The sequence below is a fragment of the Geospiza fortis genome, unplaced genomic scaffold (assembly GCF_000277835.1).
Source record: "Geospiza fortis unplaced genomic scaffold, GeoFor_1.0 scaffold62, whole genome shotgun sequence".
Lineage (NCBI taxonomy): Eukaryota > Metazoa > Chordata > Aves > Passeriformes > Thraupidae > Geospiza > Geospiza fortis.
The window spans coordinates 335,148-359,661 of NW_005054548.1; the positions used below are offsets into that span (position 1 = coordinate 335,148).

A 24,514-nucleotide genomic window follows, 5' to 3' on the forward strand; every position below is an offset into this window, starting at 1 on the left:
ATAATATAATATAATATAATATAATATAATATAATATAATATAATATAATATAATATAATATAATATAATATAATATATCAGCCTTCTGAGAACATGGAGTCAGATTCTCGATTCCTCCTTTGTCCGGGGGACCTCACAAACTCAACACTGGGTTTAGAGGTGAACACAGTGGTGCTGTGTTAAGGGTTGGACTTTTCCAACCTTCCTGATTCTATAAGGAGACTTCTCATCCCTGTACAGACCCTGCAGGGATCAAAACAAGCCATCTTTCTTCTTCAGGACCCAAATCCCTAATGCAGAGGTTGAATTTGAGGTTTTCTTTACATAAAACAGCACCTGCAAAAGCTTCAGCTCTCCAGCATAATCTGGGAAAACCCAGAAAGGGTGGAGAGGCCCTTAAAAAAAATTATATGGTTCTCTGAGCCCAAAGAACACTTGAGAGATGATGGCTGTAAATTCTGCAGAAGAGGCTCTTGCTTACAAGGCTCCAAATCTTGTAATCATCCCTCTAAATGAAAATATTTGTTTTAAGCAGTCCAACTGTTTTAATTTCCCATTTTGCCCTTTAAAAGAATAATCTGAGGAAGAGACAGCAAGTGAAGCATCTCCATTTGAAAGCTATTCAACAGCTAAATCAGAGACAATGTGACTCTTCTAGAAACACACAGACCTCTGGGTCTGGAAAAATCCTTAAACACATGAAATGGACTGGCATTACTTCTGTTGAGAGTCACATCTTTCACAGTAATACATTAAATTTGGGATCTAACTCCTCAAATTTTGATTATCTCAACAGCAGCCTTGCTGGTTATCCAATATCATCTCACAATACCTATTTTTGAGAGGCTACCTGGGTTTTTCTGTGTTAAACTCCTCCACAGGAGTCACTGCCATGACAGGCTACATCAAAGGCAGAAATTCTATAGCAACACAGAGCACACAAACCACTGAACCACTCTTTGCTTGCAGAGAGGCTTTTTCCCCCCTCTGCTCTGCCTGTTAAAAGAGCTTTAGGAAATCACTTTAATGCCCAGTCCATGTGCCTTAGCAATCCAGCCAGAAATGGCCCTACAACTGCTCCCTCCTGACTATGGAGCAGCTTGCTTTCACATTTTTCTAAGGATTCAGCTCTGGAAATCAGCAGTTATATCAATCTGCTGGGCAGGGAGAATACAGCCTGGAAGCTGGGATGCCTGGTGAGTTCCATCAGCTCAGGGATATTTGTTCCACAACCCACGGAGCTGATGTTTTTCCTAGCAGGACATGAGGGAGAAAAATCCACCAGCACCCAGTTAAACCATTTTAAAATCATATATCCTTTACCCCAAGAGGAAAAAATTAAAAATCAGGCATTTTCATCTTCACTTGTCAGGCAGTTAAAGGAAGAGTGGGGTGTGATTGGACTTGGTTTGTGATAGAATCACCTCTTCATGCGATAAAGGGGGGTTTCTTGGCCTTTTTGAGGTAAAAAACTGCAACACCAAAACCAGCAACTCCCACTGGAGCTTCTTGCCCATTTTTCCCATGGAAAACATCCAGTTTACCCCTCTGTGCTGGGATCATGGCAGGTCTGGGTGCTTCAGGGGAGCTTTAATCATTTCATGCTGCAGGTCCTGCCAGCAGCTGAACTTTCTCACTTAAATAACTGAGGAAAACAGTCCAACACTCCCCACTCTGGGACAGGACTATCCCTCATCCCAGGTTCTCCAAGGAAACAACCAGTAGCAGCTTCTCAGGGAAGCAGAGGACATCTCTGGGCCAGTTTGTGTCTTCCTGCTCTGGCAAATGCTGGAATAGGAGGAAAAAAGAGTTGTGTCCGTGGTTTCAAAGGTATGAGATATCGTCCTGGGCTGATGGAGCTCATCTGTAACTCTCAAGATTTGTTTTCTAGTTAGGAAATGACCATGTACACAAATACAAACTTTAATTCTTCCAGAGCTGGACCCTGCTGGTCACTGGGGCATGAAAGGCTTTGATACTCTCAGCTCTCATTTTAACAGAAGAATCCCAAGTTTTCCATAAGCTGATGTAGCCTGGTACGGCCTCAGCAAGATCAGGTTTTGGTCACTCCTGACAAAACCACCCCTAAAGCCTGCAGAGAATCAGAATTCAGTTGTTCTCCTGCACTTCACAGAAACATTGAAACCTGGACATCTTCAGTTCCTCAAGGGTTTGTTCTGCCCTGTGGCTGAAGCCCAGCTCCACATGGAATGTCTGACCTTGCTGGCGCTTCCCTATACCTGAAACCATCACGAAAGCACCAAACCCAACAGAAGCAGAACAACTATTTGAATCCCAGGTTTTCCCCACTGCTCTTTTCACAGAGGATAAATCAGATAAGAAATAAGAGCCTTCTTTCTAGCACAAAGGAGAGGGAAACACATTTTTGTCTTCATTAGGAATGTTCTTCTGCAGCCAGGCTCTGCACAACTCAGTGAATATCCTACACAATTCCTTCCTTTCTCACCCCAAACTAATTTCAGCTTTTAATATTTGCCCTCATCATCTATGCAGAAGCAACACCACCAAAACCTTATCTCTGAGCTGTTCCTCCTCATTAATATAATCTTATTATATCAATTTTATCTCATCCACCAGGAATTAAAAGTTGGTTAAGGTGCACCAACCCAGCAGTGCTAATTTAAAATTTAGCAAAGGGTATAGACCAAATGCAAGGATAAAGAATAGCAGATATCTTAAAGGTTCTTCCCACTCATATGGAAAATTTTTTCATCAACAAATTCCTTTTACTTCAGAGGTTTGGAAGCTGTTTTGCAATCTGACTTCAAGAAAAATGTAAGATCTAAAAATATGGTTCACAATCTGTTGCACAATAACTCCAGTAGAAATACAGTGCAATAATTAGATAATTATGGTTAATAACTCATCATTGCTTTCCCACCACTTTCTTCTCCCTCTTCAGAGCAACAAAAGGAAGAAACAAGGAAAGTTTTGCACAAGACACCTTCAGGCTGTGAGCTTATTTTTTAAATCATCTCTTGTCATGGAAGCCAGGATTACTCACATGGATGCATTTAAAGCTCTGGCTCACTTTCCTAAGAGGCTGAACCCACCCTTTTCAGTCTCATGTATGTAATCACAGCATTTGTATCCTGACCTTTAAAATGCTTTGGTGTTAAGGCAACACTCCCCAAAACCCTCCACAGATCTGCCTCACCCCACAGCAGCAACTTCCATCCTCTGCATCAGCAGCACCTCATCCTTACTGCTGTTACCCTTCCTATGGCATCCAAAGAGCAGAAAACTGCCCAAAAGTCCTCTTGGTTGACACCATTTTACTTTATAAACTAGTTTTGTTCATTGTGGTCCTGCTCTGTATGAGCCAGGTGTAAAAATGTAGAATAAAAAGCCCAAAATATCATCCAGCTCTCTCTTCTCTCTCAGGACACAGCCCTGATATGCCATCACTTCTTTTTCACATGGAGATCACATCCTTCTCTTTCATAAGAAATTCAAAACAAGGGGGAGATTTCTCCTTGTTTGTTGATGGTGTTGTCTCTTTTTGATTTTTTTTTTAATCCTCTATTTCTCTCCATTTTCCCCAGCCATAAGCAGAGGGCAGGAGAAGAAGAGCAAGCAGAAGGAAAACTATTGTGACAGTTGTCCCAGCAAACTGGCCGTGAAGGCTAAAATATGTGCATGCCTTTAGGCACCTATCCCACATATCCCAGCCATTTCTCTGGGAATTAACATATTTCTTGACAACTCTGACTTTAAGACTGCACAGGAATAAAGCAAGAGTCAAAAAGGCACAGCTTTGGCTGGCTCAGGGACTCAGGTTCTGGCCTGTCCCCTGTGAAGGGACAGCCTGGCTCACTCCACAGGCCTGACTTGGAGACAATAACTTCAAACCCCAGTTCTGGTCAAGTGCAAGCTGGGGTGAAGCCACCACATCTCATAAATCCCAGGTGACAGAGTTCTTAAGGGCCTGCTCCTCCAATGTTTAGCAGCATTGACAATTAATCAGCGTCCAAATTAATTGTCAGACAAAGTAATCAGTGTCTAAATAGTGTGGAATGTCTGACTTCAATTTTCAGCTACAAAGTTTGGATGGTTCCATCAAAGGACCTAAGAAATCTTTTGGTCCAGGCTCCCAGACTTTGGCAGGCAAAGCAGTCCATGAACCAGTTTGCTTGTCCCTTTGAGAAGTTCCTTTATTAGCATTTCTCAGTAATTAGCATTTTCTGGCTCATTTTTTCAGCATTCTTAGCTTGTTAACAGCAGATTTCTATAACATCCAAGAGCCCTGGAGGGGCTGTGGTCACCTACTGCATGTGTTTGCAAAGAGAAGCAGCCCAGAGAGAGACAGATCCCACAGGATGGATGGCACAAGCACCACCATCTTAACCCAAAAGGGCACACTCTGAACCTCTGCTCCTCCCAGCAGCAGGAAAAGGTTTGGATGTCAGTGATTTTGCTCATCTAAGCCAGGTACTTACATGATACAGAGCCAGGACTGCTGATACTGCACCCCCGTGACTGTGGCTGTGACCCCTTGAATTGTGTCTGATAAAAGGTGAACTGGGAAGAGAAGAGAGGGAAACATCACAGGCTGTCCTCATTTATTCTGCAGCTGTAAATAACATTTCTGTCTAAATGGAAGCTGACTACTAATCCCAAGCATTCCTATCTGCCCAGTGGACTAATGCAGGGGTGGGGGCTGACAGAGAGAGATGGAAACATTTGCCCTGCTGCTTTTGAACTGTGTCCTTAAACTATTCACAGCTTAGAAAGGCAGCTGCTTTCTCCTCCCAACATCATCCTACTGCAGTACTGGGTTATTAGATTAGCATTATCCACCACACACACACAGACAGGACTGGGAGGGATGTCACCTTCCCAATCCCCTGCCCTCTCTCCCCCTCTTCCCAGCTACTGCTCTCACACTATTTTACAGCACTACTTACTTTTTGTTCTTTATTGGCAGAAAGCCTAAATTTAAAGGGATTACAAATGCGAAGCTCTAAGACAGGTAGCAAGAAGTAACCAAAGCATGAACATGCTTACTACATGCTCAGGACTTGACATATCTGTTAAACAAATTCACTCAGGCTGTGACAGTTACATTTGAGGTGCGCTGGATATGATTGTGCATTCATTCCTGGTGAGTCTGAACCATCAAGGGTGCCTACAGAGAAACAATGCTCAGTTAAGCTTCTTCACATCTTGGGCTAAAAGGCAGTGTTTTTTTAGACTACACTACAACATTTGTTGATAGCTTAAGGTGATAGCAGTTGTTGACAGCTTAAGGTGATACTATTTGTTGATAGCTTAAGGTGATACCATTTTTTGATAGCTTAAGGTGATACCAAGCCAACAACCTTGGCTAGGGCTGCCCCAGTTGAGCTTCTGGAGGAAAAATCAAGTGTCTCCAATTTCCTCCAGTGGGCTGGGAGTGACACAAAGGATCAACCCTTCCCAATTACTCATCCAAAGCAGGCAAAATTCCTCAGCCTGTGTGAATTCAGGTGGAGAATCACAAGGCAAAGGAGCCATTGCTGACGAGGACAAGCAAATCAAAAGGGTCCACGCAGATAAGACACCCCAGAGAGCACCACAATGGATGATCTTAATGAAACAGGGGCAAGACTCCACCAAAACACAAAAACCCTGGAGAAATGAGGCCCTTCGGTCTGAATGACATGGAAAAAAAATCAACCCAGGGGGTCACACGCAACGTGCAAGCCAGGGGACCACACAGTGATTGTCCAGCACACCCCACCATGGCAAGGATGGCAAATGCAGAGCAGCCCAGCAGGCAAAGCAAACCAAGAGCTGATTACCGTTCCCTTCCCGTGGGGTCCCTGAATCAGTGAATAAAGTGTTCATGATTTTTTCGAAGTTGCAGCTGGGCTCCATGTTCTCAGGATCCTCGGCGAAGTGTTTCAGCATCTCCCGGAGAACATCGTCCAAGGACGTGGCTGTTTCATCCAGGATGATGCTGGCTCTGGCCAAGAAACCATCCAGGTCTCTCTGGGCTCTCACTTCCTCCTCAAAATTCTTTAATTTCAGGTACTGTGTTGAGAAAAGAGCATGAGACAGCTGAACACAAAACCAGCAAAGTAGAATTTGGGTCCTTCACAAGCAATTTTGCTGAGGTTAGCACCCAACCAAAGATTCTATTGGTCATTCAGATCACAGGAGAAAAGGCATTTTATGCATTAATGCATTGAAGGTTTGCATTGTCAAGGTTTATCCTAACAGTGTGCCCACAGGCGAATGCCCAGGTACCATTTATACCCTGACATAGAAAGCAGAATCATTTTAAAAAGAGTTCTTTTGTGGTTGGTTGTTTTTTGGTGTTTTTTAGCCTAGAATAAGTTGGTCTAAAAGCAAAAGTATTTAAGATAGCATTTAAAATCTTTTTTAGATTCAAATAATTCAGGAAGTTTGAAAAAACATGGCAAAGTTATTTGGGAGAAAGGAACATTGAGCTCAGCAGCATGAAAAATTACCAGTATGAATCTCAGTGCCAAGTCAACCCAGTTGTCCCCAAACTGGGAACCATCTGTCCCCAGTGCTCCCAGTTAGGGAGCCTGAAGTGGCAGGTGGGGAATGCCATCCAGCCCATCAACTTTTCTGACATTTGCTAAATTTCTGTTCTTTCCACTTCCATGGAAGTTTTCTTCCTTTGTGGATTTAGCTTTAAAGCAATAATGAATCAAAGACTGCAGAGGCTGAAACTATCCCAGCTCTCTGCTGGTTCCTTCTGCTCTCCCAGACTCACTGGCTTTGAGATGGAAAAGACAGCCCCAGTGTGTTGAGACTCAGTTTCTTCATGCAGGAAAAGTTAATTCTTTATTCACACAACTCATTTTATACAGTTTTTACAGCCCTCATGGGCAACTTTAACTGGTTAATTGCTTTTTTGCTAATTACTTATTGGTTAGTAAAAGGTATTTTACTTGTCTATCAAATCTTTCTTTTCTTGAATTGTTTACATATTATCTTCACTGATGGGACTGAGCTTATTGTTTATCTAAGTGCACTTTTTTTTTACCCTAGAAATAGATTGTTGTGTTAACAAACTCTCATTTTCAAGACGTTTTTGCATAAGAACTTGCAAAGTACTTAGCTGCACTTAGAAGCGATAGGCCAGCTATTAATTTAGCAGAGCAGGTCTCATTTTATGAGGCTTTTATTTTATAATTTTTCTACCTGTCTGCAACATATGTTCCAGAACCTCAACTCCTTTCTGTACCTGTCAGCTGGGAAGGTGATTAATTGAGTGATCAAACTACAAATTCCCATTGCAGAGTCCTTGGAAATCCACACACAAGGCACTGGACAAGGAGGGCTGGCAGTCCTGGCCCTCTCCTTCAACAGCCAGAGTGAGGAAATGGGAACTGAGCTGTTCTATGGATCTTCCTTCCCATGGGAAAGCTGCCAGGATGAATTCGTGATGCTGAGAACCAGATTGTCAAGAGACATTGAAACCCTCAGTTCCCCTCAAGCTCAGGAAGAACCAAGCTCTGAATTGCTTTTACAAATCTGATCCCCAGCTACCTCCACAGCCAGGACCATGCCATGTTCCCCTCAGGGTGCAGGGCCATCCCTCATGGGTCCTCTCCTTCCATGCACACTCTCTCTTACCTTTTCCATTTATAGACACAGGCAAAAAAATGCTAACATCTCCCTAATTACTGTAATTATCACAGCAACTATCAAGTTGTCAGTACACATCCATTGCAATTAGCACTGTTTTACTTTGCTTCAATCGCTCTTTCCACAGCATCCTTGAGAGGGAGGATTCTCTGAAGCGTTTCAGCTCCCACCCCCAAGGCTTTGGAGCCATCTGCTCGTAGGAGAGGAGACGGTGACACAGCTACAACTCCACCTCCGAAGTGCAAGCACTGAGTCTGTCTCAAAGGGAGAGCAGATTAACACACACCTGTAATAATGAGTTTTCAAAATAGCAAAGGTGGCTTTGGGTCACCAACTTCTGGAGAGAAGCAACCAGAAGGAGAAGAGCAGAAAGAGAAAGGTGAGGGACAGCAAAAAATTAATCAAAGGTATTCATATAGGTTATCTGCCCAGATCACAGAATCACAGAATGGTTTGGGTTGAAAGGACCTCAAAGATTATCCAGTTCCATCCCCTGCCATGGGCAGGGACACCTTCCACTACCCCAGGCTGCTCAGAGCACTATCCAGCCTGGCCTTGGACACTTCCAGGGTGGGGCAGACACAGCTTCTCTGGGCAAGCTGTGCCAGGGCCTCACCATCTTCATGATATTTTTCCTAATATTGGGTCTAAACCGACTTTCTTTCAGTCTGAAGCCATTTCCCCTCGTCCTGTCACTCCAGACTATTTTAAGTTATCTCTTCCCTATCTTTCTTGTAGCTCCCTTCAGGCACTGGAAGGCCCCAGTTCATCTCAATCAACCCTGATCCTGCACTGAGCTGTGCTTGACAGCACCAGCAGCAGCTCATTGCAAATCAGGAGGATTTAGCTCCAGCTGAGCCACAGGCTTCAAGCAATGCCTTGGAAAAATAACTTTCCATGCCCCAGAGCTGTTTCATTTCCCTTCTCTTGGTCCTTTATAGGAAATAGGGGGAAGAAACATATTTATCACCCATTTATCATTATTATCACTCCCTGAGATTAGGGAAGGCATTATAGATTCATGGAATGGTTTGGGTTGGAAGGGAACTCAAAGCTCATCCAGTCCCACCCCTGACATGGGCAGGAACACCTTCCACCAGCTCAGGGTGCTCCAAAGCCCTGTCCAACCTGGCCTTGGACACTTCCAACGATCCAGGGGCAGCCACAGCTTCTCTGGACACCCTGTGCCAGGGCCCCACCACCCTCACAAGGAAGCATCTCTAACATCCAATCTAAATCTACTCTCTGAGCTTAAAGAGGCTTTATGCACATTAAACATCACAAGGCAAGCAGCCACCATGAAAGGAGAGAAATCCATCACTCCCTGAGACACACCAAAATCAAATTACTGGAAGCACTGGCACAGCAAAGCCTCAGCGACAGCTCAGGCACAACTGTTCCAGCCAGGACCCCCACTGGGTTCAGGGCAGATTAATGAATGCTCCCTCACTAATATTTTTAGCTGGATAGTCAAGTCACACCAGGAAACTTGATGCTGGAAACTTGATGCTGGAAACTGCTTAGGAAGAAACCCAAGTCAGCTACCCAAGAGCCATTTGAACAGCTCTGGGCATCCTTGATTGCAAAGCTCCACCTTGCACCGTGACAGGAACAGAGGCTGTCGTGCCAAAAAAAGGGGGAAAACACTGAAACAGCCTGCCCTGACTTCAGGCAGGCCAAAATCACACATTCTAACTTATCAACAAGGCTCAAAATGCAAGCTCTCTCTTGGCTGGCTGCTCAGGAGGGAGACACCTTCACTTAGAGCCACCAGCAGATTTTTTGTGGTATCCAAAAAATCCCATTTTCCTCAGCAGAGCTCTGCCTGGGCTGCTGCCATGGTCCTTTGGGCCAATTCCCTCAGCACCACTCTGTGATGGCGATTAAATAGCTCAATCTGTGTGAAGAACCTTTATTCCTGCCCACCAAATGCCCTGCAAATTGCCTGAGACACAAACTGCCCTTCCAGAACCACAGGCTTCCACCAGAGACAGGGACAACCTACGGGGAAACCTCTCCAGACAAAGCTTCTCACTTCTCTGCTGGTGATTCCCCCTTCCCAGACACTTGGAGCCATCTCCTCCATGAGTCAGGTCTCAATTTCCTTTGCATTTGAAGCACAAAATTTCCACTCATCCTCCCTGGAGGGAAAAACTGGCAAAAGTGTCTTTTTCTCAAGTCCTGCTAAAGCTCTCTGGTATTTGTGGCTCCACAGCACACTAAAATGCTCAAGCATGAACTACAGGCCAGAAAAAGCAAGAATCCTACAGCTCTGAAAAGGAAAAACAAAATAGAAGAGACACTTATGAGTTAGCAGTTTCCAACTATTTCTTATCAGAGGCAGATCCTGCATTTGGGCTTAGAATTTGCTCTTTTAAGTGATTAAGTTCTCAGGTTACTTTCAGTCAAGTGTGTATGACTGAGAACCTTGGCACTGGGATTAGACAAGACAAATTAGGGATAAAGACATTTTCATTCCTGAGCATAGAATTGCTTATTTTAATTTTCCATGATTCTATACCAAACAATGTTTAATTTTTTTTGGTGGTGGCTTTGTTTTGGGTGGTGTTTTCTTTGGTATTTATTTGCTTTGGGGTTTTTTGTTAACTTGGGGAAAAGGTTTCTAAAGCTATTGCACATTTCCTCCCACTACTAATTCACACTTCTGAAATATCTTTTCAGGATTTGAGCTGTCTTAGAGTCCTAAAGCAAAGCAGAATTAAAGAGCTCTCTGGGATTCCCTAAAAAGCCCCCAAAGCTTACGAGGCTGCACAAACTAAAACCTCAAGTTACAACTTGCAACAAAGCCTGAAATCCAAGATCTCAGGCACTGGCACAGCTGCCCAGGGCTGTGGTGGAGTCCCCATCCCTGGAGGGATTTAAAAGCCATGCGGATGTGGCACTTGGGGACATGTCAGTGGTGGCCTTGGCAGTGCTGGGGGAATGGTTGGATTTGTGACCTTAGAGGGTTTTTCCAACCTAAATGATTCTGTGATTTACCAGGATCAGTGATGCTACAAGTTCCCATGACAACAGCCACTCCTTCAGGCACAAAGTTAAGACAACTTAATGCACCACCAGCCTCACAACCCTAAAGGCAAAACTTCACATGGTACTAAATACAGGATCAGAGAATTAAAGAATGGGTTGGGTGGGAAGGGACCTCGAAGATCACCCAGTGCCACCCCTGCCGTGGGCAGGGACACCTTCACTGTCCCAGGTGGCTCCAAGCCCCAATGTCCAACCTGGCCTTGGACACTTCCAACGATCCAGGGGCAGCCACAGCTTCTCTGGGCACCCTGTGCCAGGGCCTCACCACCCTCACAGAGAAGTTATTAAAAAACCAACCCAATTCCTCCCTGAGTACTTTCTGTGCTCTTCTATAGCTGAAGGTTTGGAATAACAAATCCTATTGAGGTTTTTTTTGCACTTTCACCTTATCATTAGTGAGTTACAGTCTCAGCAGCAAGTGTAAACTAAGTGTGGGCTCCTAATCCTCCTCCTAGCCTGCTTGTTTCCAGGGATTTCACTCCTGCTGAACCTCGTGAAGGATGACTGAATAGCTGGAATAAAGAGGGAACCAAACCCCAGCCTTGTCTGCTGGGTGTCTCTGTTTCCAGCTCCAGAGGAGCTCAGCAGCCAGGACCTCTACAGCACACACTTGGATCCCTGTGGAGGCAGCTGCAGAAGAGAAAGTGATGAATTAACATGTCAAGGAATTGTCTGGGACAAAAAGCAGTGGAACAATCAGAATTACAGAGAAATTATTCTGAGAATGAGCAGCACGTGGCTTTTTAGGTTTAAAGAAAGGGAGAGGAATTGAAGAGAAGAAGCATTTAAATGCCTTTTGCTTAGGCCAGCGACAAGCAGCCCCTCAGTGTGTCTCATGATCCTTTTCTGTACTTCTGGATGATGAAAAAGCCAAACTGGTCGCACAGCACCTCTACTTACCTTCCTTGATGTGTGCAGTAACACGCAGCCAGCACCTTCACTTTCAGCTGGAAAGAAGGAGAAAAAAACCCACATCAGAGGAGTGTTACTATCAGAGGTACCTGACAGGCAGCAGGAGCCGAGCAGGAGGCTCAGGAGGAGGTGAAGCATCACTCTCTTGGCAGGGGATGATCTCTAGAGAAAAGCAGAGATTCAGTTTTTACAACATCTCCCATTTTGGAAGCGTGAACCAAGCACGCTTGGATTGGCATTATCTGATCACTAGGGGATTGTGTCTTGCAGCTTTTTTTGGCCTGGTTTTTGTAACTCTGATGTATTTTTACTCTTCCCTTCTCTCCCTCCCTCTCAACCTCCCCAAAAATCCAACTCCTAATCCTTGAAGTAATCATTTAATCCAATGCATCGTTGTTTGATAGATTGAGGCTACGATTTCATGAGTCACCCCGTTTGGAAACCCTCCTTGTCCTCGTTAAGGAGTCAACAATAACAGCCAGGCACTTCCAAGGGATTGCAGGCAGTGACTCCAAGATGAGCACATTAATGTCCTGTCAACTCACCACGCTGCCTCCATAAATCTGAGGAGAAAGCAACACAGCTCTTGGGAAAGAAAACTGCTGTTTAGGGACTAATAAATGTCACTGAACACCCAGGATGGGGGAACCCGGGAAATTCCCACTTCAAACTTCCAAGTGCCAACAATAACATTTTCTTAGAGTAACTACAGAGCATTTTGGGTATCAGCTACAAAACAAAACAAAATCAAGCTCAAAAGCCCACTCCTTGCAGCCAAGGCAGCCTCTCTGTGGCATTATTTGTCCCACAGGTACTTTTTGTGCAGAGAATAACAGAACAGTTTGGGATGGAAGGGATCTTAAAGACCATTGAGGTCACCTTCCACTTTACCAGGCTGCTCCAAACCCCACCCAATCTTGACTTAAACACTTCCAGCCTGGCATCCTTCTCCTTAAGTTGTCAAAAAAATCCCCCAAAAGCCTGAGCTGCTACCAAAATGAAGCACATGAATAGCTTTAATTCGAATGAGCACAGCAGTAGCAGCATGGAAAAACCCACTGAAGACCAAAACTTTTCCAGAGTCCAAGCTGTGGAAAACTACAGAGACGTAACACGGAGTTACAGTTATTCAGATGAGGGTTTTGCTTCCTTTCCAGATCTCTACTTCCAAATCCTAACCTGTAAGAGCTGCTGCAATCCCATGACTTGGCCACTCACCTTCAAGCCAAGCCCTGCTACTCTTCAACAAATAAGCTCAGGGTGCAACTCACGTTAAAACTCCAGAACTCCAAAAAACCCCAATTATCTTTTGCATGCAGAAAGCTGCTTTAAACAAAATCATTGCTGATCAAACAGCAATATGAGTTTTGCCCTCGAGGGGGTTCAAAGGCTCCAACTCAAAGTGGGAGCAGAGCTGTAGAAAGGAGGGAAAGGATTGACTTCATCTCCCCCTAAACAAAATGAGGTGGTTCAGAGGCTTCGGTTACATCACCCAACTTCTCCCAAATTTCACTTGGATGCTGCACATGTGATTAAAAGCATCACTTAACCAGACAAGTCTGCTGCTGCAACAGCCCCAATTATTCCTGCTTTTGCTGCGCCTTTTGGAAAACACAAGCTGTTTCATCTAAAAAGTGCAATTTATTATTAAAAAGCAAGCACCCAAATAAACCAGAAACATCAAGCATTTTCCCCAGGCTCTCACATCTGTAGTTCTCCAATGCTCACTTACCCAACTTCCAGCCTAATTACACATGCAGAAGTATGCGGGGAGATTTGGAAGCCCATAAATATTCATTGAGGAGAAAACATGTTTTGGTTTATCTGCTTTTGCAAGAAATAGTTCTGGAGAGACAAAAAAATACCCACAATCCCGAACAATAGCAGGCACATGCTAAAGAGAGAGCCACAGCCTGTCCTCATGGATACATGGAAATGGAACAGAAATTCTTGTTGTGCTTTTATCAGGCAGCAACTCTTGGTTCCTCTTATCATTTTCGAGGTGTATCAATCTTTGCTGACAGCTCTCTCACATACCCAGCTGGAGGAGCACCAAGTGCTCCTTTATCAACACAAGCAAAAACATCTCATTACATTTGTTGGAGCAGGATCTTTCAAACTTCTCAAAAAAGCTGTTCTGGGTACAGAGGTGGCACTTTGGAAAGCCCAGAGCTTCATTCATCATTCATCCCAACAACACGCAGCTCAGATTTAATCCAGGCAAGGAGATGTCCATCCCAGTTCTGGGCTGGTATCTTAAATGCTCACTGGAGTGCTACAACATCACTCAGGGATAGCAGCAAATCCACTGGAACATGACAAAAGGAAGGGAAAAATACACAGAGACTTCTCAGGTGTTCTTCTGCCTTGCTCACAATAAATATCCATTAATTTCCTGGTGGGTAATGGGGGATCAAACCCTGCAGGAGGTTGCCCATGACACATCCAAAGCTCAAGTCCAACCACCACCAAACTGCCACTCATTTTCTCCTCCTCCACAGCACCATCCCTGCCTCCCTGCAGCCAAGGAGGGAGTAAAAGAATCAACACCATTGGCCCTTGCACCTCCACAGAGGAGCTCTTCATGAGGATGACACAGATACAGAAAACCCCTGGATTCACCCTACAAGAAACTCCCCATCAATCTCCTCAGCCAAGAGTAATAACTTGAAAATCTCAGTAATTTGAGATTTTACACCTGAATGTCACAATGAAACTCCAAGAGGAGGTCGAGACCAGATAAAATTTTCACGTCTATTTTTGTGGCCCTTCTTGCCGGACAGAGCAGGCAGCAAAAGCCTATTTTAGGCAAGCGAGCGAGCAAGGGGCATTATTGTGTGTCTGAGGGAGAGCTGCCAGGGGTGGCTGAGCTTATCTGTTGGGCTCTGCTCCAGGTCCTGCCCAGGGGAAAAGCCAAAAAGTCAGCAACGCATCCCCGACATCCCCTGGCAGGCAGATCAAGGCGCCACGCGCATCCCGAGGTTCTGGGATGCGTGCGCACAGGCACGGAGCGTTACTGGGAACCCCACGAGCGACTCCCAGGGAGCTCAGCTGTGACAACTCTGAGGAATTGTCACCATCAGGCCTTGTGGCACACTCTGTCTCTCCTTTTATTCTCCAAACAAACCCCGTCCAACTTCAACACGAATGAGATTTAATGCTTGGAAGTTTATTTGCTCGGTTTCATCACAGCTGCCCTAATAATATCCCTGAGAGCAACCCAGAGAAACAAAATCCCCTCCTTGCTCCCCCTCCACCCCCTGCTTAGGTAACAACATCTGCCATGCAAGCCTGAAAACAAACCCCTGAAAGTCAAACAACAAAGTTTAAGGTTTTTCACCTTTTGTCTTAAGAGATCTCCTTTCACTCAGGATCCCTTTCCATCCTTTTCCTCACCCAGGTCCCCAGTGCTGCCCTTAACACCTGAGAAGATCCAAAAGCCTTTGGAGAAGAGCCACCACTGGATGCCTGCAGCATCTTAAGACAGTATTTTATTTTGAGATAAAAGGAGTGGAAATTAGAGAAAAAGGGCTTTTTGGCTGTGCACATTTCTTTAGATCTACAAACACTCCCTGGTGCATCTTCACAGTAAATATATATAAGCACAGTAAAATAAATCAGAGCTGAATACTGTATTAGCACGTCCATGTTTTTCCCTGAAAAATACCAAGGACCTGTTGTGACTGGAAGCATTTAAGGTTTTGAGGGCTTATTACTTAAAAAAAAAAAGAAAAAAAAGGCCTCTTTTATCTTTGTTTCTTATCAGGGGTCTGCCCAAATCTAAGACTCAGTCACTTGTGTCGAACCACACTGCGAGCAGAAAAAAAACTGTTCTGCTTTTCAAATCTGCCTTAAAAATATTTAAATAAAATCCCATCACCACATGGCATGACAGGAGTTTGTCAGGAGCAGTGGTGACACCTCTAAGACACCACAGGCAGTGAAGGATTGCACAAACAGGATCTCAGAGGGATTCTTTGCTTTGCTGTCCTGAGCCTGGACTAATCACCATCATATTTGAGTAATTTTGGTTAAATATTGTTTGACAAATAACTGTGCCTTCATTATCCCACATTCCCACAACAGGTGATGAGGAAAAGAGCCTGAAGTCTGCTGGGTTCATCCCAAAAATCCCCAGGCCAAAGGCAGGTGGAAATAAGGATTCTGGAGCAACAAAAACAGCAGGGCAGGTGAAGAACCATCCCTCACACTCCTGGAAAGAGAGAGGACAGCACAGACTGATTAGGAGCAAAGTGTCACTTGTCACACCCATGTGCTATAAAAGCCAAATATTTCAGGAAAAAACCCACCTGTGGTAGGTTCTATCAATCAGTTTGGAGCAAGGGAAAAATGTGCATTTTTTTTTTTTCACGCACTTTAAATCCCACAGGGGGGATTTAGGTGCTCCAAAGCACCAAGGTGAAGCACGGAGAAGGGAGGCTGCTGCCTCCGTGCAGAAGCACCCGTGCTCCCCCCACACCTCCCTCAGCTTCCTAAGCAGCGCTTTGAAAACACCCTGGTCAGGAAATTCGGAGGGAGGCCGTCCCCTCCCCGGCACACAATCGCTATATCCACTTTCCATTAGAGGGTAGGAAGCCTCAGGAGCCCAACATCCCACTCTGACATCAAACTGCTAAAACAGGAGTTATCAGATGGAACGCGTGGGTCAGCATTGTGCCTCGAGACATAAAAAGGACCTTGGTATTAATGTGAGGAAATGTGACTATTGTGTGCAGAGTGATACCCATTCAAGCCCAGACCACTTGTCTCTGGACCTTACTCTCCCTGGAATATCCTTGGCGCCAGCATCCAGCTTTTCTCCTCGTCCCCTTGAAGGAAAAAAAGTCATCTGGGCAGGGGCTGGGCCAGGATTTGGATGCTGTGTTTTGTGGCGGCGGGCGTGCACGTGTGTGCCTCTGGAGCACAGGAAACTGTTGATTCTCTGTATCTAGGAATGATCAGTTTGAGCAGGGTGGAACGGCCTTTAATTTCTCCTGAAGCGTAATTGGTGTTCCGCTGCTTCCCCCCCACACCCCAGCAGAGCCACATCCTGCTTTCCAATTGGCTTCTCACTGCTGGCAGGAGTTTGGCTTGTTCTCCCCAAAACTGCTGGAGGCACCTCTAAAATCTCCAGTCTGAGCATCAGCTGCAAGTGGGATAAGTTAGGCAGCTACAGCCCCACAAATCCTTGAGAAATTGTGCCTAAATGTAAGGAAATACCATGCAAAACCTCTTGCAATGTGGGTAAGGAGAAGGTGAATTGTTTCAGAGCCTCAAACTACAAAAACATCCAAAGAGCTGTTTTAAAAGCCCAAAGTAAAAGAACAAGATTCAAAGGATTGTTTTAAAACCTAAAACTGAAAAAAACCCAAAACTGAAAAAAACCCCAAGATCCAAATGATGAAAATGTGTGCCTGGCTGATTTAAGGGAGCTGCCAAGGAGATAAGAACGCTGGGACTGATGGCAAGGATGTAACCCCACATATTCCCAAGACTCACTTGCATGATCTGTCCATTAAATTTAAGGCCCAGCCTAAACCACACTGCTGTATTTATTTGCAGGGATTTAATTCCAGGTGTGCTGCAGATAAAGCTTTCCTGGACAAAAGCCTGGAGTGCCAGGACAACAGGGAAATGGTTTCCCACTGATAGAGAGGACATTTAGATTAGACTTGAAAAAGAAATTATTTTACAATGAGGGTGGTGAGGCCCAGTTGCCCAGAGAAGCTGTGGCTGCCCCTGGATCCCTGGAAGTGTTCAAGGCCAGGTTGGACAGGGCTTGGAGCAAACTGGTGTAGTGGGAAACATTCCTTCTTACTGCAGGGGGGTTGGACTAGATGACCTTTAAAGGTCACTTCCCACCCAAACAATTCTGTGATGTTACTTGCAAACATTTATTGTGACTTCAGAGAAAGCCTCAGCCTAAAATCCACCCTGATCTTCCCCCAAAAATGTAGATCCCAGGTCCAAAAGCCTCCAGCTTCAGAAAAACACCCACCTTCCTGTTAGAGCTACGAACATTTGCTGAAAACAAATGTTACCACATAAATCCAAGTTACAAGGATGAAAAGAAGAAGAGAATTAAAAAAACCTTCCATCAGTTAACACAAGGAAGCACTAAAACACCCAGAAGAAATGACCCAAATGTCACAACTGAGCAGCATTTTAGTGCTCAGGCATCTGCACTGCTTTGGGCTCAGTCCTCCCTGCAAAGGCAGCCAGTATTAATTAAAAATAACACAGGCCATACCTTGAACCCCAGATTTCTTCAAGCCATCCTGTTTTACACAAACCTGTGCACAAAGCCCAATATTTTATGTCAACGGTCATTTGTTGGAGTTTTATGGGTCGTGCTGTGTTCTGTTGGCTCAAAGCTTAATCCCACACAGTGATCTTTTAAAAACAGAATTGCAGTGGAGAGCATCCAATTATGCTCATGGAGAGCTGCACACACATCACACAGAGAGGAACAGCTCAACAGGATGATGCAGAGCTGTCACTGCATGTGTAATTCCACCTTCACTGCCTGCCAGCACCTGCATCCCAGGGTTCCAACTCATCCCCTCCCTAAATGGCAATTTTGGATCTTTTAGCCCTTTATTAAGGTGGGCAGCAACCTCACAGCAGCTGACCCAAAAAAGTCTCCAGCAGGAGAGAGTTTGGGCACCACATTCAGCCAAGAGAGCACATTTTGACTCAAACATTTCAGACAGCTTGGAGAACACAGGAAAATTAGATGAGGATGCAAAGATCCCATTCCCATGCTTGGTTTTCCTCTGTGTTTTCAGAGCAGCAGAGGATTTTGTAGGATTCTGGTGCACCAGCTTCCCATGGATAGGAAATGAGGTGCTGGGGTTTCTGGCATTGCCTGGAGAAACCCTACTTTTATTTCCCCCTCCTTTCCAGCTTGGACAAACCATGCAAAGGTTCAGCTCCAGCTTTGCTCTAGGAAATCAAAACCTGAGTATAAAAACAAACCTTCCAAAGAGTGGCAGTGATGGAAGGGAATTTCTGTGCAGGGAACAATTCACTCCCAGACACACCTTGGCTCTGGCATAATTAAACCTCAGTTTGGGAATTGGGTATTTTTTTCAGAAGTTCAGGGTATTTTTCTTGGAGGATTTTAAGGGGCTCATCTCAGCCACTCTCAGCCACCTCTCCAGGAGGATCAGCTGTGCCTGGGCAGCCACAGACTGATTTGATGTGTATAAAATCCAGCCTGGAAGAAACTCCAGTAAAACCATCTCTGTAAAGGAACTGATAGCCCAGATGACTCCTACACCTGGACTCTGATGAATGCTTTGCATGACAGTGAAAAAGTTGGATTTTGGCTACCTGGATCACTTTGATGTTGTAATAAGGGAAAAAAAAAACCTCTTTTTTCACATATGCCCTCACTGAAAGTTTGGGCTTTTGCTCTGTCTGAAGCTCATTTTAAAAATCTCCAACCTTCCATTTGAAACAAGACCCCAGCACACCAGAAATCCATTTTTCCTTAAAAATTCTGATCATCTCAGCTGGAAAAAAAAAAAAAGATACAACTAATAGCACCAGCACAAAGAGCAGTGCTTCAGGGAAATAAGGAAGCCTTTTTTGTCCTGTTTTGAATGGAAGAGAAAAACAAAAAAAGCCCAGAAGGACACACAAGGAAAGTGAACTTCTTCAGATGCAGAAGAATCCACAGCACTTGCATTCCTCATCCCCAAACAATGCACCCCACGGCATTAAGTCCTGACTGTCATAGCAGAGCACAGCTCCCTTAAATCTTTCAATTAAGATGGCATTTGTAAAATTGCAGGCTTGGAAATTGCTGGATATTATTCCTAAGTTCAAGTCATTGCTCAGAGTCAAAAATCAGACTCCAAGACAGTCAGACAGGGGTCCAGGCTGTGCCTAGTGTGCATCACCATTCCCAGTAACTGCTCACTGCAGATCAATTGGGATTTGCATGTAACTCAAAAATAACTTTTAACAAATTTAAAGGACTCTCTGACATTGTGACACCAAGAATAATAGAGAGCCTGTGCATTAAACTTCTAAAATGGCCCACATAGGCAGGCTCCAACTGCTGGGACAGATCCAGGCTGCTCTGTGTCCCAGGGCTGTGTTTTCCCAGGCACATCCCACAAAATCCAATTTCACAAATTGGGTGGGAAAGGACCTTAAAGATAATCCAGCCCCACTCCCCCATCTGTGGGCAGGGACACCTTCCACCAGACTAGGTTGCTCCAAGCCCCATCCAGCCTGGCCTTGAACACTTCCAGGGAATAAAGAAGGTTAAGTTTTGTCTAATTCAGAACTACTTATCTTACTAAAATTGAAAACATTTTCTAGAAAAATAAAATGGTTGCTACAGCTACGCAAGATTGTCACAGCCACCAACCACAAAAAAATCCCTCTTTAGTTACATGACTTGATTTCTGTCTTCTCCTAAAACCTCTGTTTCTCAGGCCTGGCTTGGCACTATGTGGGATCTCAGTTTAGATCTGTATTCCTTTCCTCTTCTAGTTTTACTTTTCAAAGAATTCACTAAGCATCAGCACTGGATTTTATGGGAAATTAAGCCAACGGGATTTTGTGCAAAAGAAAAAAGTTACAAATTGCATATGAAATGAAACAAACCGACAGAAGTTTTTGGTGAAGGGCTTGGCTATTTTCCTCCCTCATCATTTATCAGTACTGAGGACATTAAAACACTGTGCCTGAAGCAAAGGTTCAAGGATGGGTTGGACAGGGCCTGGAGCAACCTGGCCTAGCAGAAGCTGTCCCTACCCTTAAAGAAATCACATTTAAGATCCCTTCCAACCCAACCCGCTGTGACCCCATGAAATCCCACCACCAGGACCCAACTCCCCCTTTGCCACCCCTGTTTTTTTGGGGCCACTCACCGGTGGCGCTGGGAGCGCCCTCGAGGTTGACGTTGACGAAGAAGCGGATGCTGTCCGCGGACACGATGGTGGAGTTGACGCCGTCGAAGAGCTCCTCGTTCACCGCCTCCTCCTTCGCATCGTCCGTGTCGCACTTGAGGTACCCTGACAACGAGATGGGGGTGTCGTAAGACGGCAGGCTCTCATGGCCTGTTGTTGTTGTTGTTGTTGTTGTTGTTCGCAGCGAGGAGGTGTCTGTGGTATCTGTGTCCGAGTCCAGGGCTGAGGAGCTCTCGGCCATCGCCGGGGCCTTGTGAGGCGCCGCTCTGAGGCCCTGCGAGGCCTTCAAGGAATGGCACCCAGCATGTTATGGGGGGGCCTCAGCAGCTTTTTCCTCATGCCAACGGTGTGAGCAGCAAGGCTCAGCCACAACACCTTGCTCTCCTTCAGGTAAAAGCCGCCACAGGATGAAAATGCTGCATAAAAACGCCACCAAAAGTATGAGCTGCGCCCCAGCCCACCCCAAACTCAACACCTCCACCGAGCCAAGGCCGCGCCGCTGCTTTGTGACGCGGCGATTTGAAACTACTGGTGGAAGAATTTAAAAAAATATAAAAGAAGTTTCCAAGGAGACACCTGATATGGACAGAGAGACCCAGAGCGCCCCACGGGGCAGAGGAGCAGGTCACTGGGGGTATCAGCACTGAGAATGCAAGACAAGTTTCTTAATTACACAAGACAACTCCTTAGCCTTTTGCAAGGCTTTAATTAGAGTTTAACCCAGCCTCATCCAACAGCAAAGTGGTCCCTGCAACATCTCATTAGGGAGCAGCTGGAGGACTCTTGTAGCACACTCATGTATCATGTTTAATTAGGAGAATTAGGGACATTATAGAATGTCGATTTTTACATTACCAGGATTATTCAGCAGCTTCTCCTCATCTTCTAACAAGTCTTTTATGCCTAATTTGAAGCAGGAGGGAGATATTTCATTAGCTGGCTCTAGGCACTACAGTGAAATGAAAAGGGGGAGCTTCAAGGCAGAGGCTTGAATGGAAACTAAAATATTGATGGCTTTTTTTAAAGCCTCATATAAGCAAATGTGGAGGCAGCAGCTGAAAGCAGCACATGCTGCCTCTGAGGGATCGAGCCAACAGTTCTCCACCACAAAACACAAACCCAGAGGAGTGAGGCCACAAACAGGAACTCAGTGACACAGGACAGGGGCTGCAGCATTTCCTGCCACGAGCTGATGGAGCTCAGCATCCCCCCAGAGGGCTCAGAGGGTGCAAAGGGGCTGCAGGAGCTTCAAGCCTCCAGATGACTCTTAAACTGCTTATCAAAGGTGTGGGAAACCTGATAAAGCCCCTCAGATTAACCCCCCTCCTCATCTCTGCCTCCTTCACCTTAGAACCTGACAGGAATTAATGTGAATAAGCCCTGTCAGAAGTGTTCTGAAGGCTTCAAAAAGCATCAAGGGTGCTGCTGTCCCCATCCAGCAGAGCACATTGAGAATATCATCCTCTGCTGCTGGCAGAGCTTGGGGTGTTTGCAGCCCTGCACGATGGAAACACAGACAGAAAAAAGTGAAGTGAGGAACGTACAGGAAACACCTGAACGCTGAGGGCAGCACCAGCTATGGAATCTCTGCTGGCAGATGTGGCAGGGATGGACAACAGCAAGACAAGGTGCCTGCTGCCATCAGAAGTACTACAAAGTCCCACACAAGCATCTCAATCCCAAACTAAGTCCCAAAGTTGGAGTTTGGTTCCTCCAAAATGCATGATGGATGCCATAATATCTCCTCAAAGCTGAGCACCCACAGTGCTGACATTCCCCTCAGCGCCAGGAGAGTTTGGGCAGCCCTGCAAAGGAAAAAAACCAGCCTGGAGAAGGCTTTTTCCACCTCAACCACATCCAGAGGAAAAAAAAATCAGCCTGGGGAAGGCTTTTTCCACCTCAACCACATCCAGAATTGCAGCCTCAGGGAAGTTCTGAGCTTCATCTCCAACCTTCCCACTCACTGGGTCACATAAGGATGGTCTGAGCACCCAGCTCTGAGAACATGGCTGAGCTTTTCCTCCCTGTCCTAAAGGAATGAGATGGGTAAATAGGGAAAAGCCAAGCAGGGAAAATGATTTATTCCCCTCCCCAGCCACTGAAAGTGGTTTGATAAGAGTGTGGCAGTGGTGGAAACCAGAGAGGGCTGGAGACAGGAGAGAAGCAGCCCAGGAGCTGGAAGAAGGGCAAGGGTGGAGTAGGATCAGAGGGTTGGGCAGAGGTCAGCCAGGACTCTGGCAAGGGAAGCATCCTCTGTTCCTCCCTCTTTAGGGGAGGAAAGAGCAGAACAAAAGGCAGCTGAGCCTCGTGTCCCTTGGGCAAGGCAGGGACAAAACACTCGGCCTGCAAATAATCCCCAACCTGGGCTGGACAGGAACTGCCCTCCCAGACAGGTGTCTGCTCTGTCACTGAAGCACCTCCAGGCTCAGACCACTCCTGTTTGGAATCCTTCAGCCTATTTCATCTGCCAGGAGCTTGAAACCATGAGCAATTCACGCCTGTCAAATGCAGGGTGACCTCGAGGTGACACAGGCTCTGCGGTGGCAGATGCACCTTCCCTCTGAGCTGCAGCCCTGCCTCCAGCCCTGGCAGCTGCTGCCCCCTCATTCCCTGATGCTCACTGAGTGCCACCCCCGCTGCTTGAAGGGCAGCAGATGCCACAAGCGACAGCAGAAGCTGTTCAGCTCCTCTGGAAGTCTGATGGGTGTTTTGCAGAAGTTCAGAGCAGGATCTGATGTGGCTGTTGCAGGATTTGTGCAGTTACCAAGCAAGTTTCCATATGGAAGTCCCAGAAACACTTCACATGCTCTGTCAGGAGCAGCTGCTTCAGAGACAGAGGGCAGAGTTAAACTTAAACACCTTTTCATTGGCATCAGATTTCCTGGGGGAGAGTTCAAGATCTCCAAATTGGTGTTGCCCCCATCTTTATCACTGCAAGCTGGCACCTTCAGATGAAGAGAGTGTTTGCTGAAGTGCCATGAGCTATGTGACAGGGCTAGTCAGAGCTCTGAGCACAGAAAGTGCCACTCCAGCCCAAAATATGGTCTAAAAGACAAGAGAGAGAGAAGGAAAGGGAGAGAAAGGGAGAGAAAGGGAGAGAAAGGGAGAGGAGAGAGAGAGGAGAGAGAGAGAGAGAGAAGAGAGAGGAGAGAGAGGAGAGAGAGAGAGGAAAGAGAGAGGAAAGAGAGAAGAAAGAGAGAGGAAAGAGAGAAGAAAGAGAGAAGAAAGAGAGAAGAAAGAGAGAAGACAGGAAGGAGCGAGGAAGGAGCGAGGAAGGAGAGAGGAAGGAGCGAGGAAGGAGAGAGGAAGGAGAGAGGAAAGAGAGAAGAGAGAAGAGACAGAAGAGAGAAATTTGGCTGAGGAGCTGCAATACAGTTAACGCTGGCTCAGACCAGTGCAGCCCTCCTGCACCATGAAGAACACACTGTGGTCAGGATAATCCCCCTCAGTCCACCCTGCAGGACTCATCTCATGGCAAAGAAATGGAAAAACATGAGAGGGGAACAGTACCAAGGAGAACAAGCAGCATCCTTCAGTGCTGCAGGAACAAAACCCTCTCCTCACCCTCTGCAGCCAGAAGCTCTAGATGCTTTCACCTTAAATCCTCCTTTGCCTTAAGGGCTTCCCTCAGCCCATACTATGCAACAGGAAAATAAACCAGAATAACTCGAAAATAAACTCAATTTTACGCAGGTGCTGGGAAGAAAAAAGAAGGATAATTAGGATTTCTCTGGTGATTCCCCTGCTAAGCATCAGCCCTTCCTCTGTAGTTCATCCCAGACCTGCCATGCTCCAATATCCACCCAAGATCAGGCTGGATGGGGCTTGGAGCAACCTGTCCTGATGGAAGCTGTTCCTGCCCATGGCAAGAGGGTGATGGATGGTCTTTAAAGTCCCTTCCAACCCAAACCATTCCAGGATTCCATTATTCCATCCCCAGCCTTCTCTCTTTCCTCACATTCTCAGCTTCATCTCCCAGCTCCTGCTGCTCTCAGCC

General features: G+C 45.8%; 1 protein-coding gene across 1 annotated transcript in view; it reads right to left on the reverse strand.

Annotated features, from left to right (window-relative positions):
- The window catches only part of SLC4A11 (solute carrier family 4 member 11), an 89,575-nt gene that overhangs the window by 44,874 nt on the left and 20,187 nt on the right, over nt 1–24,514 (reverse strand). The window contains exons 3-7 of the mRNA XM_005429448.3: nt 20,479–20,622; nt 11,579–11,625; nt 5,806–6,037; nt 5,088–5,150; nt 4,462–4,543 (exon numbers count right to left, since the gene is read on the reverse strand). Of these exons, the coding sequence (XP_005429505.1) occupies nt 4,462–4,543; nt 5,088–5,150; nt 5,806–6,037; nt 11,579–11,625; nt 20,479–20,622 (568 nt within the window). The remainder of the gene's footprint in view (nt 1–4,461; nt 4,544–5,087; nt 5,151–5,805; nt 6,038–11,578; nt 11,626–20,478; nt 20,623–24,514) is intronic.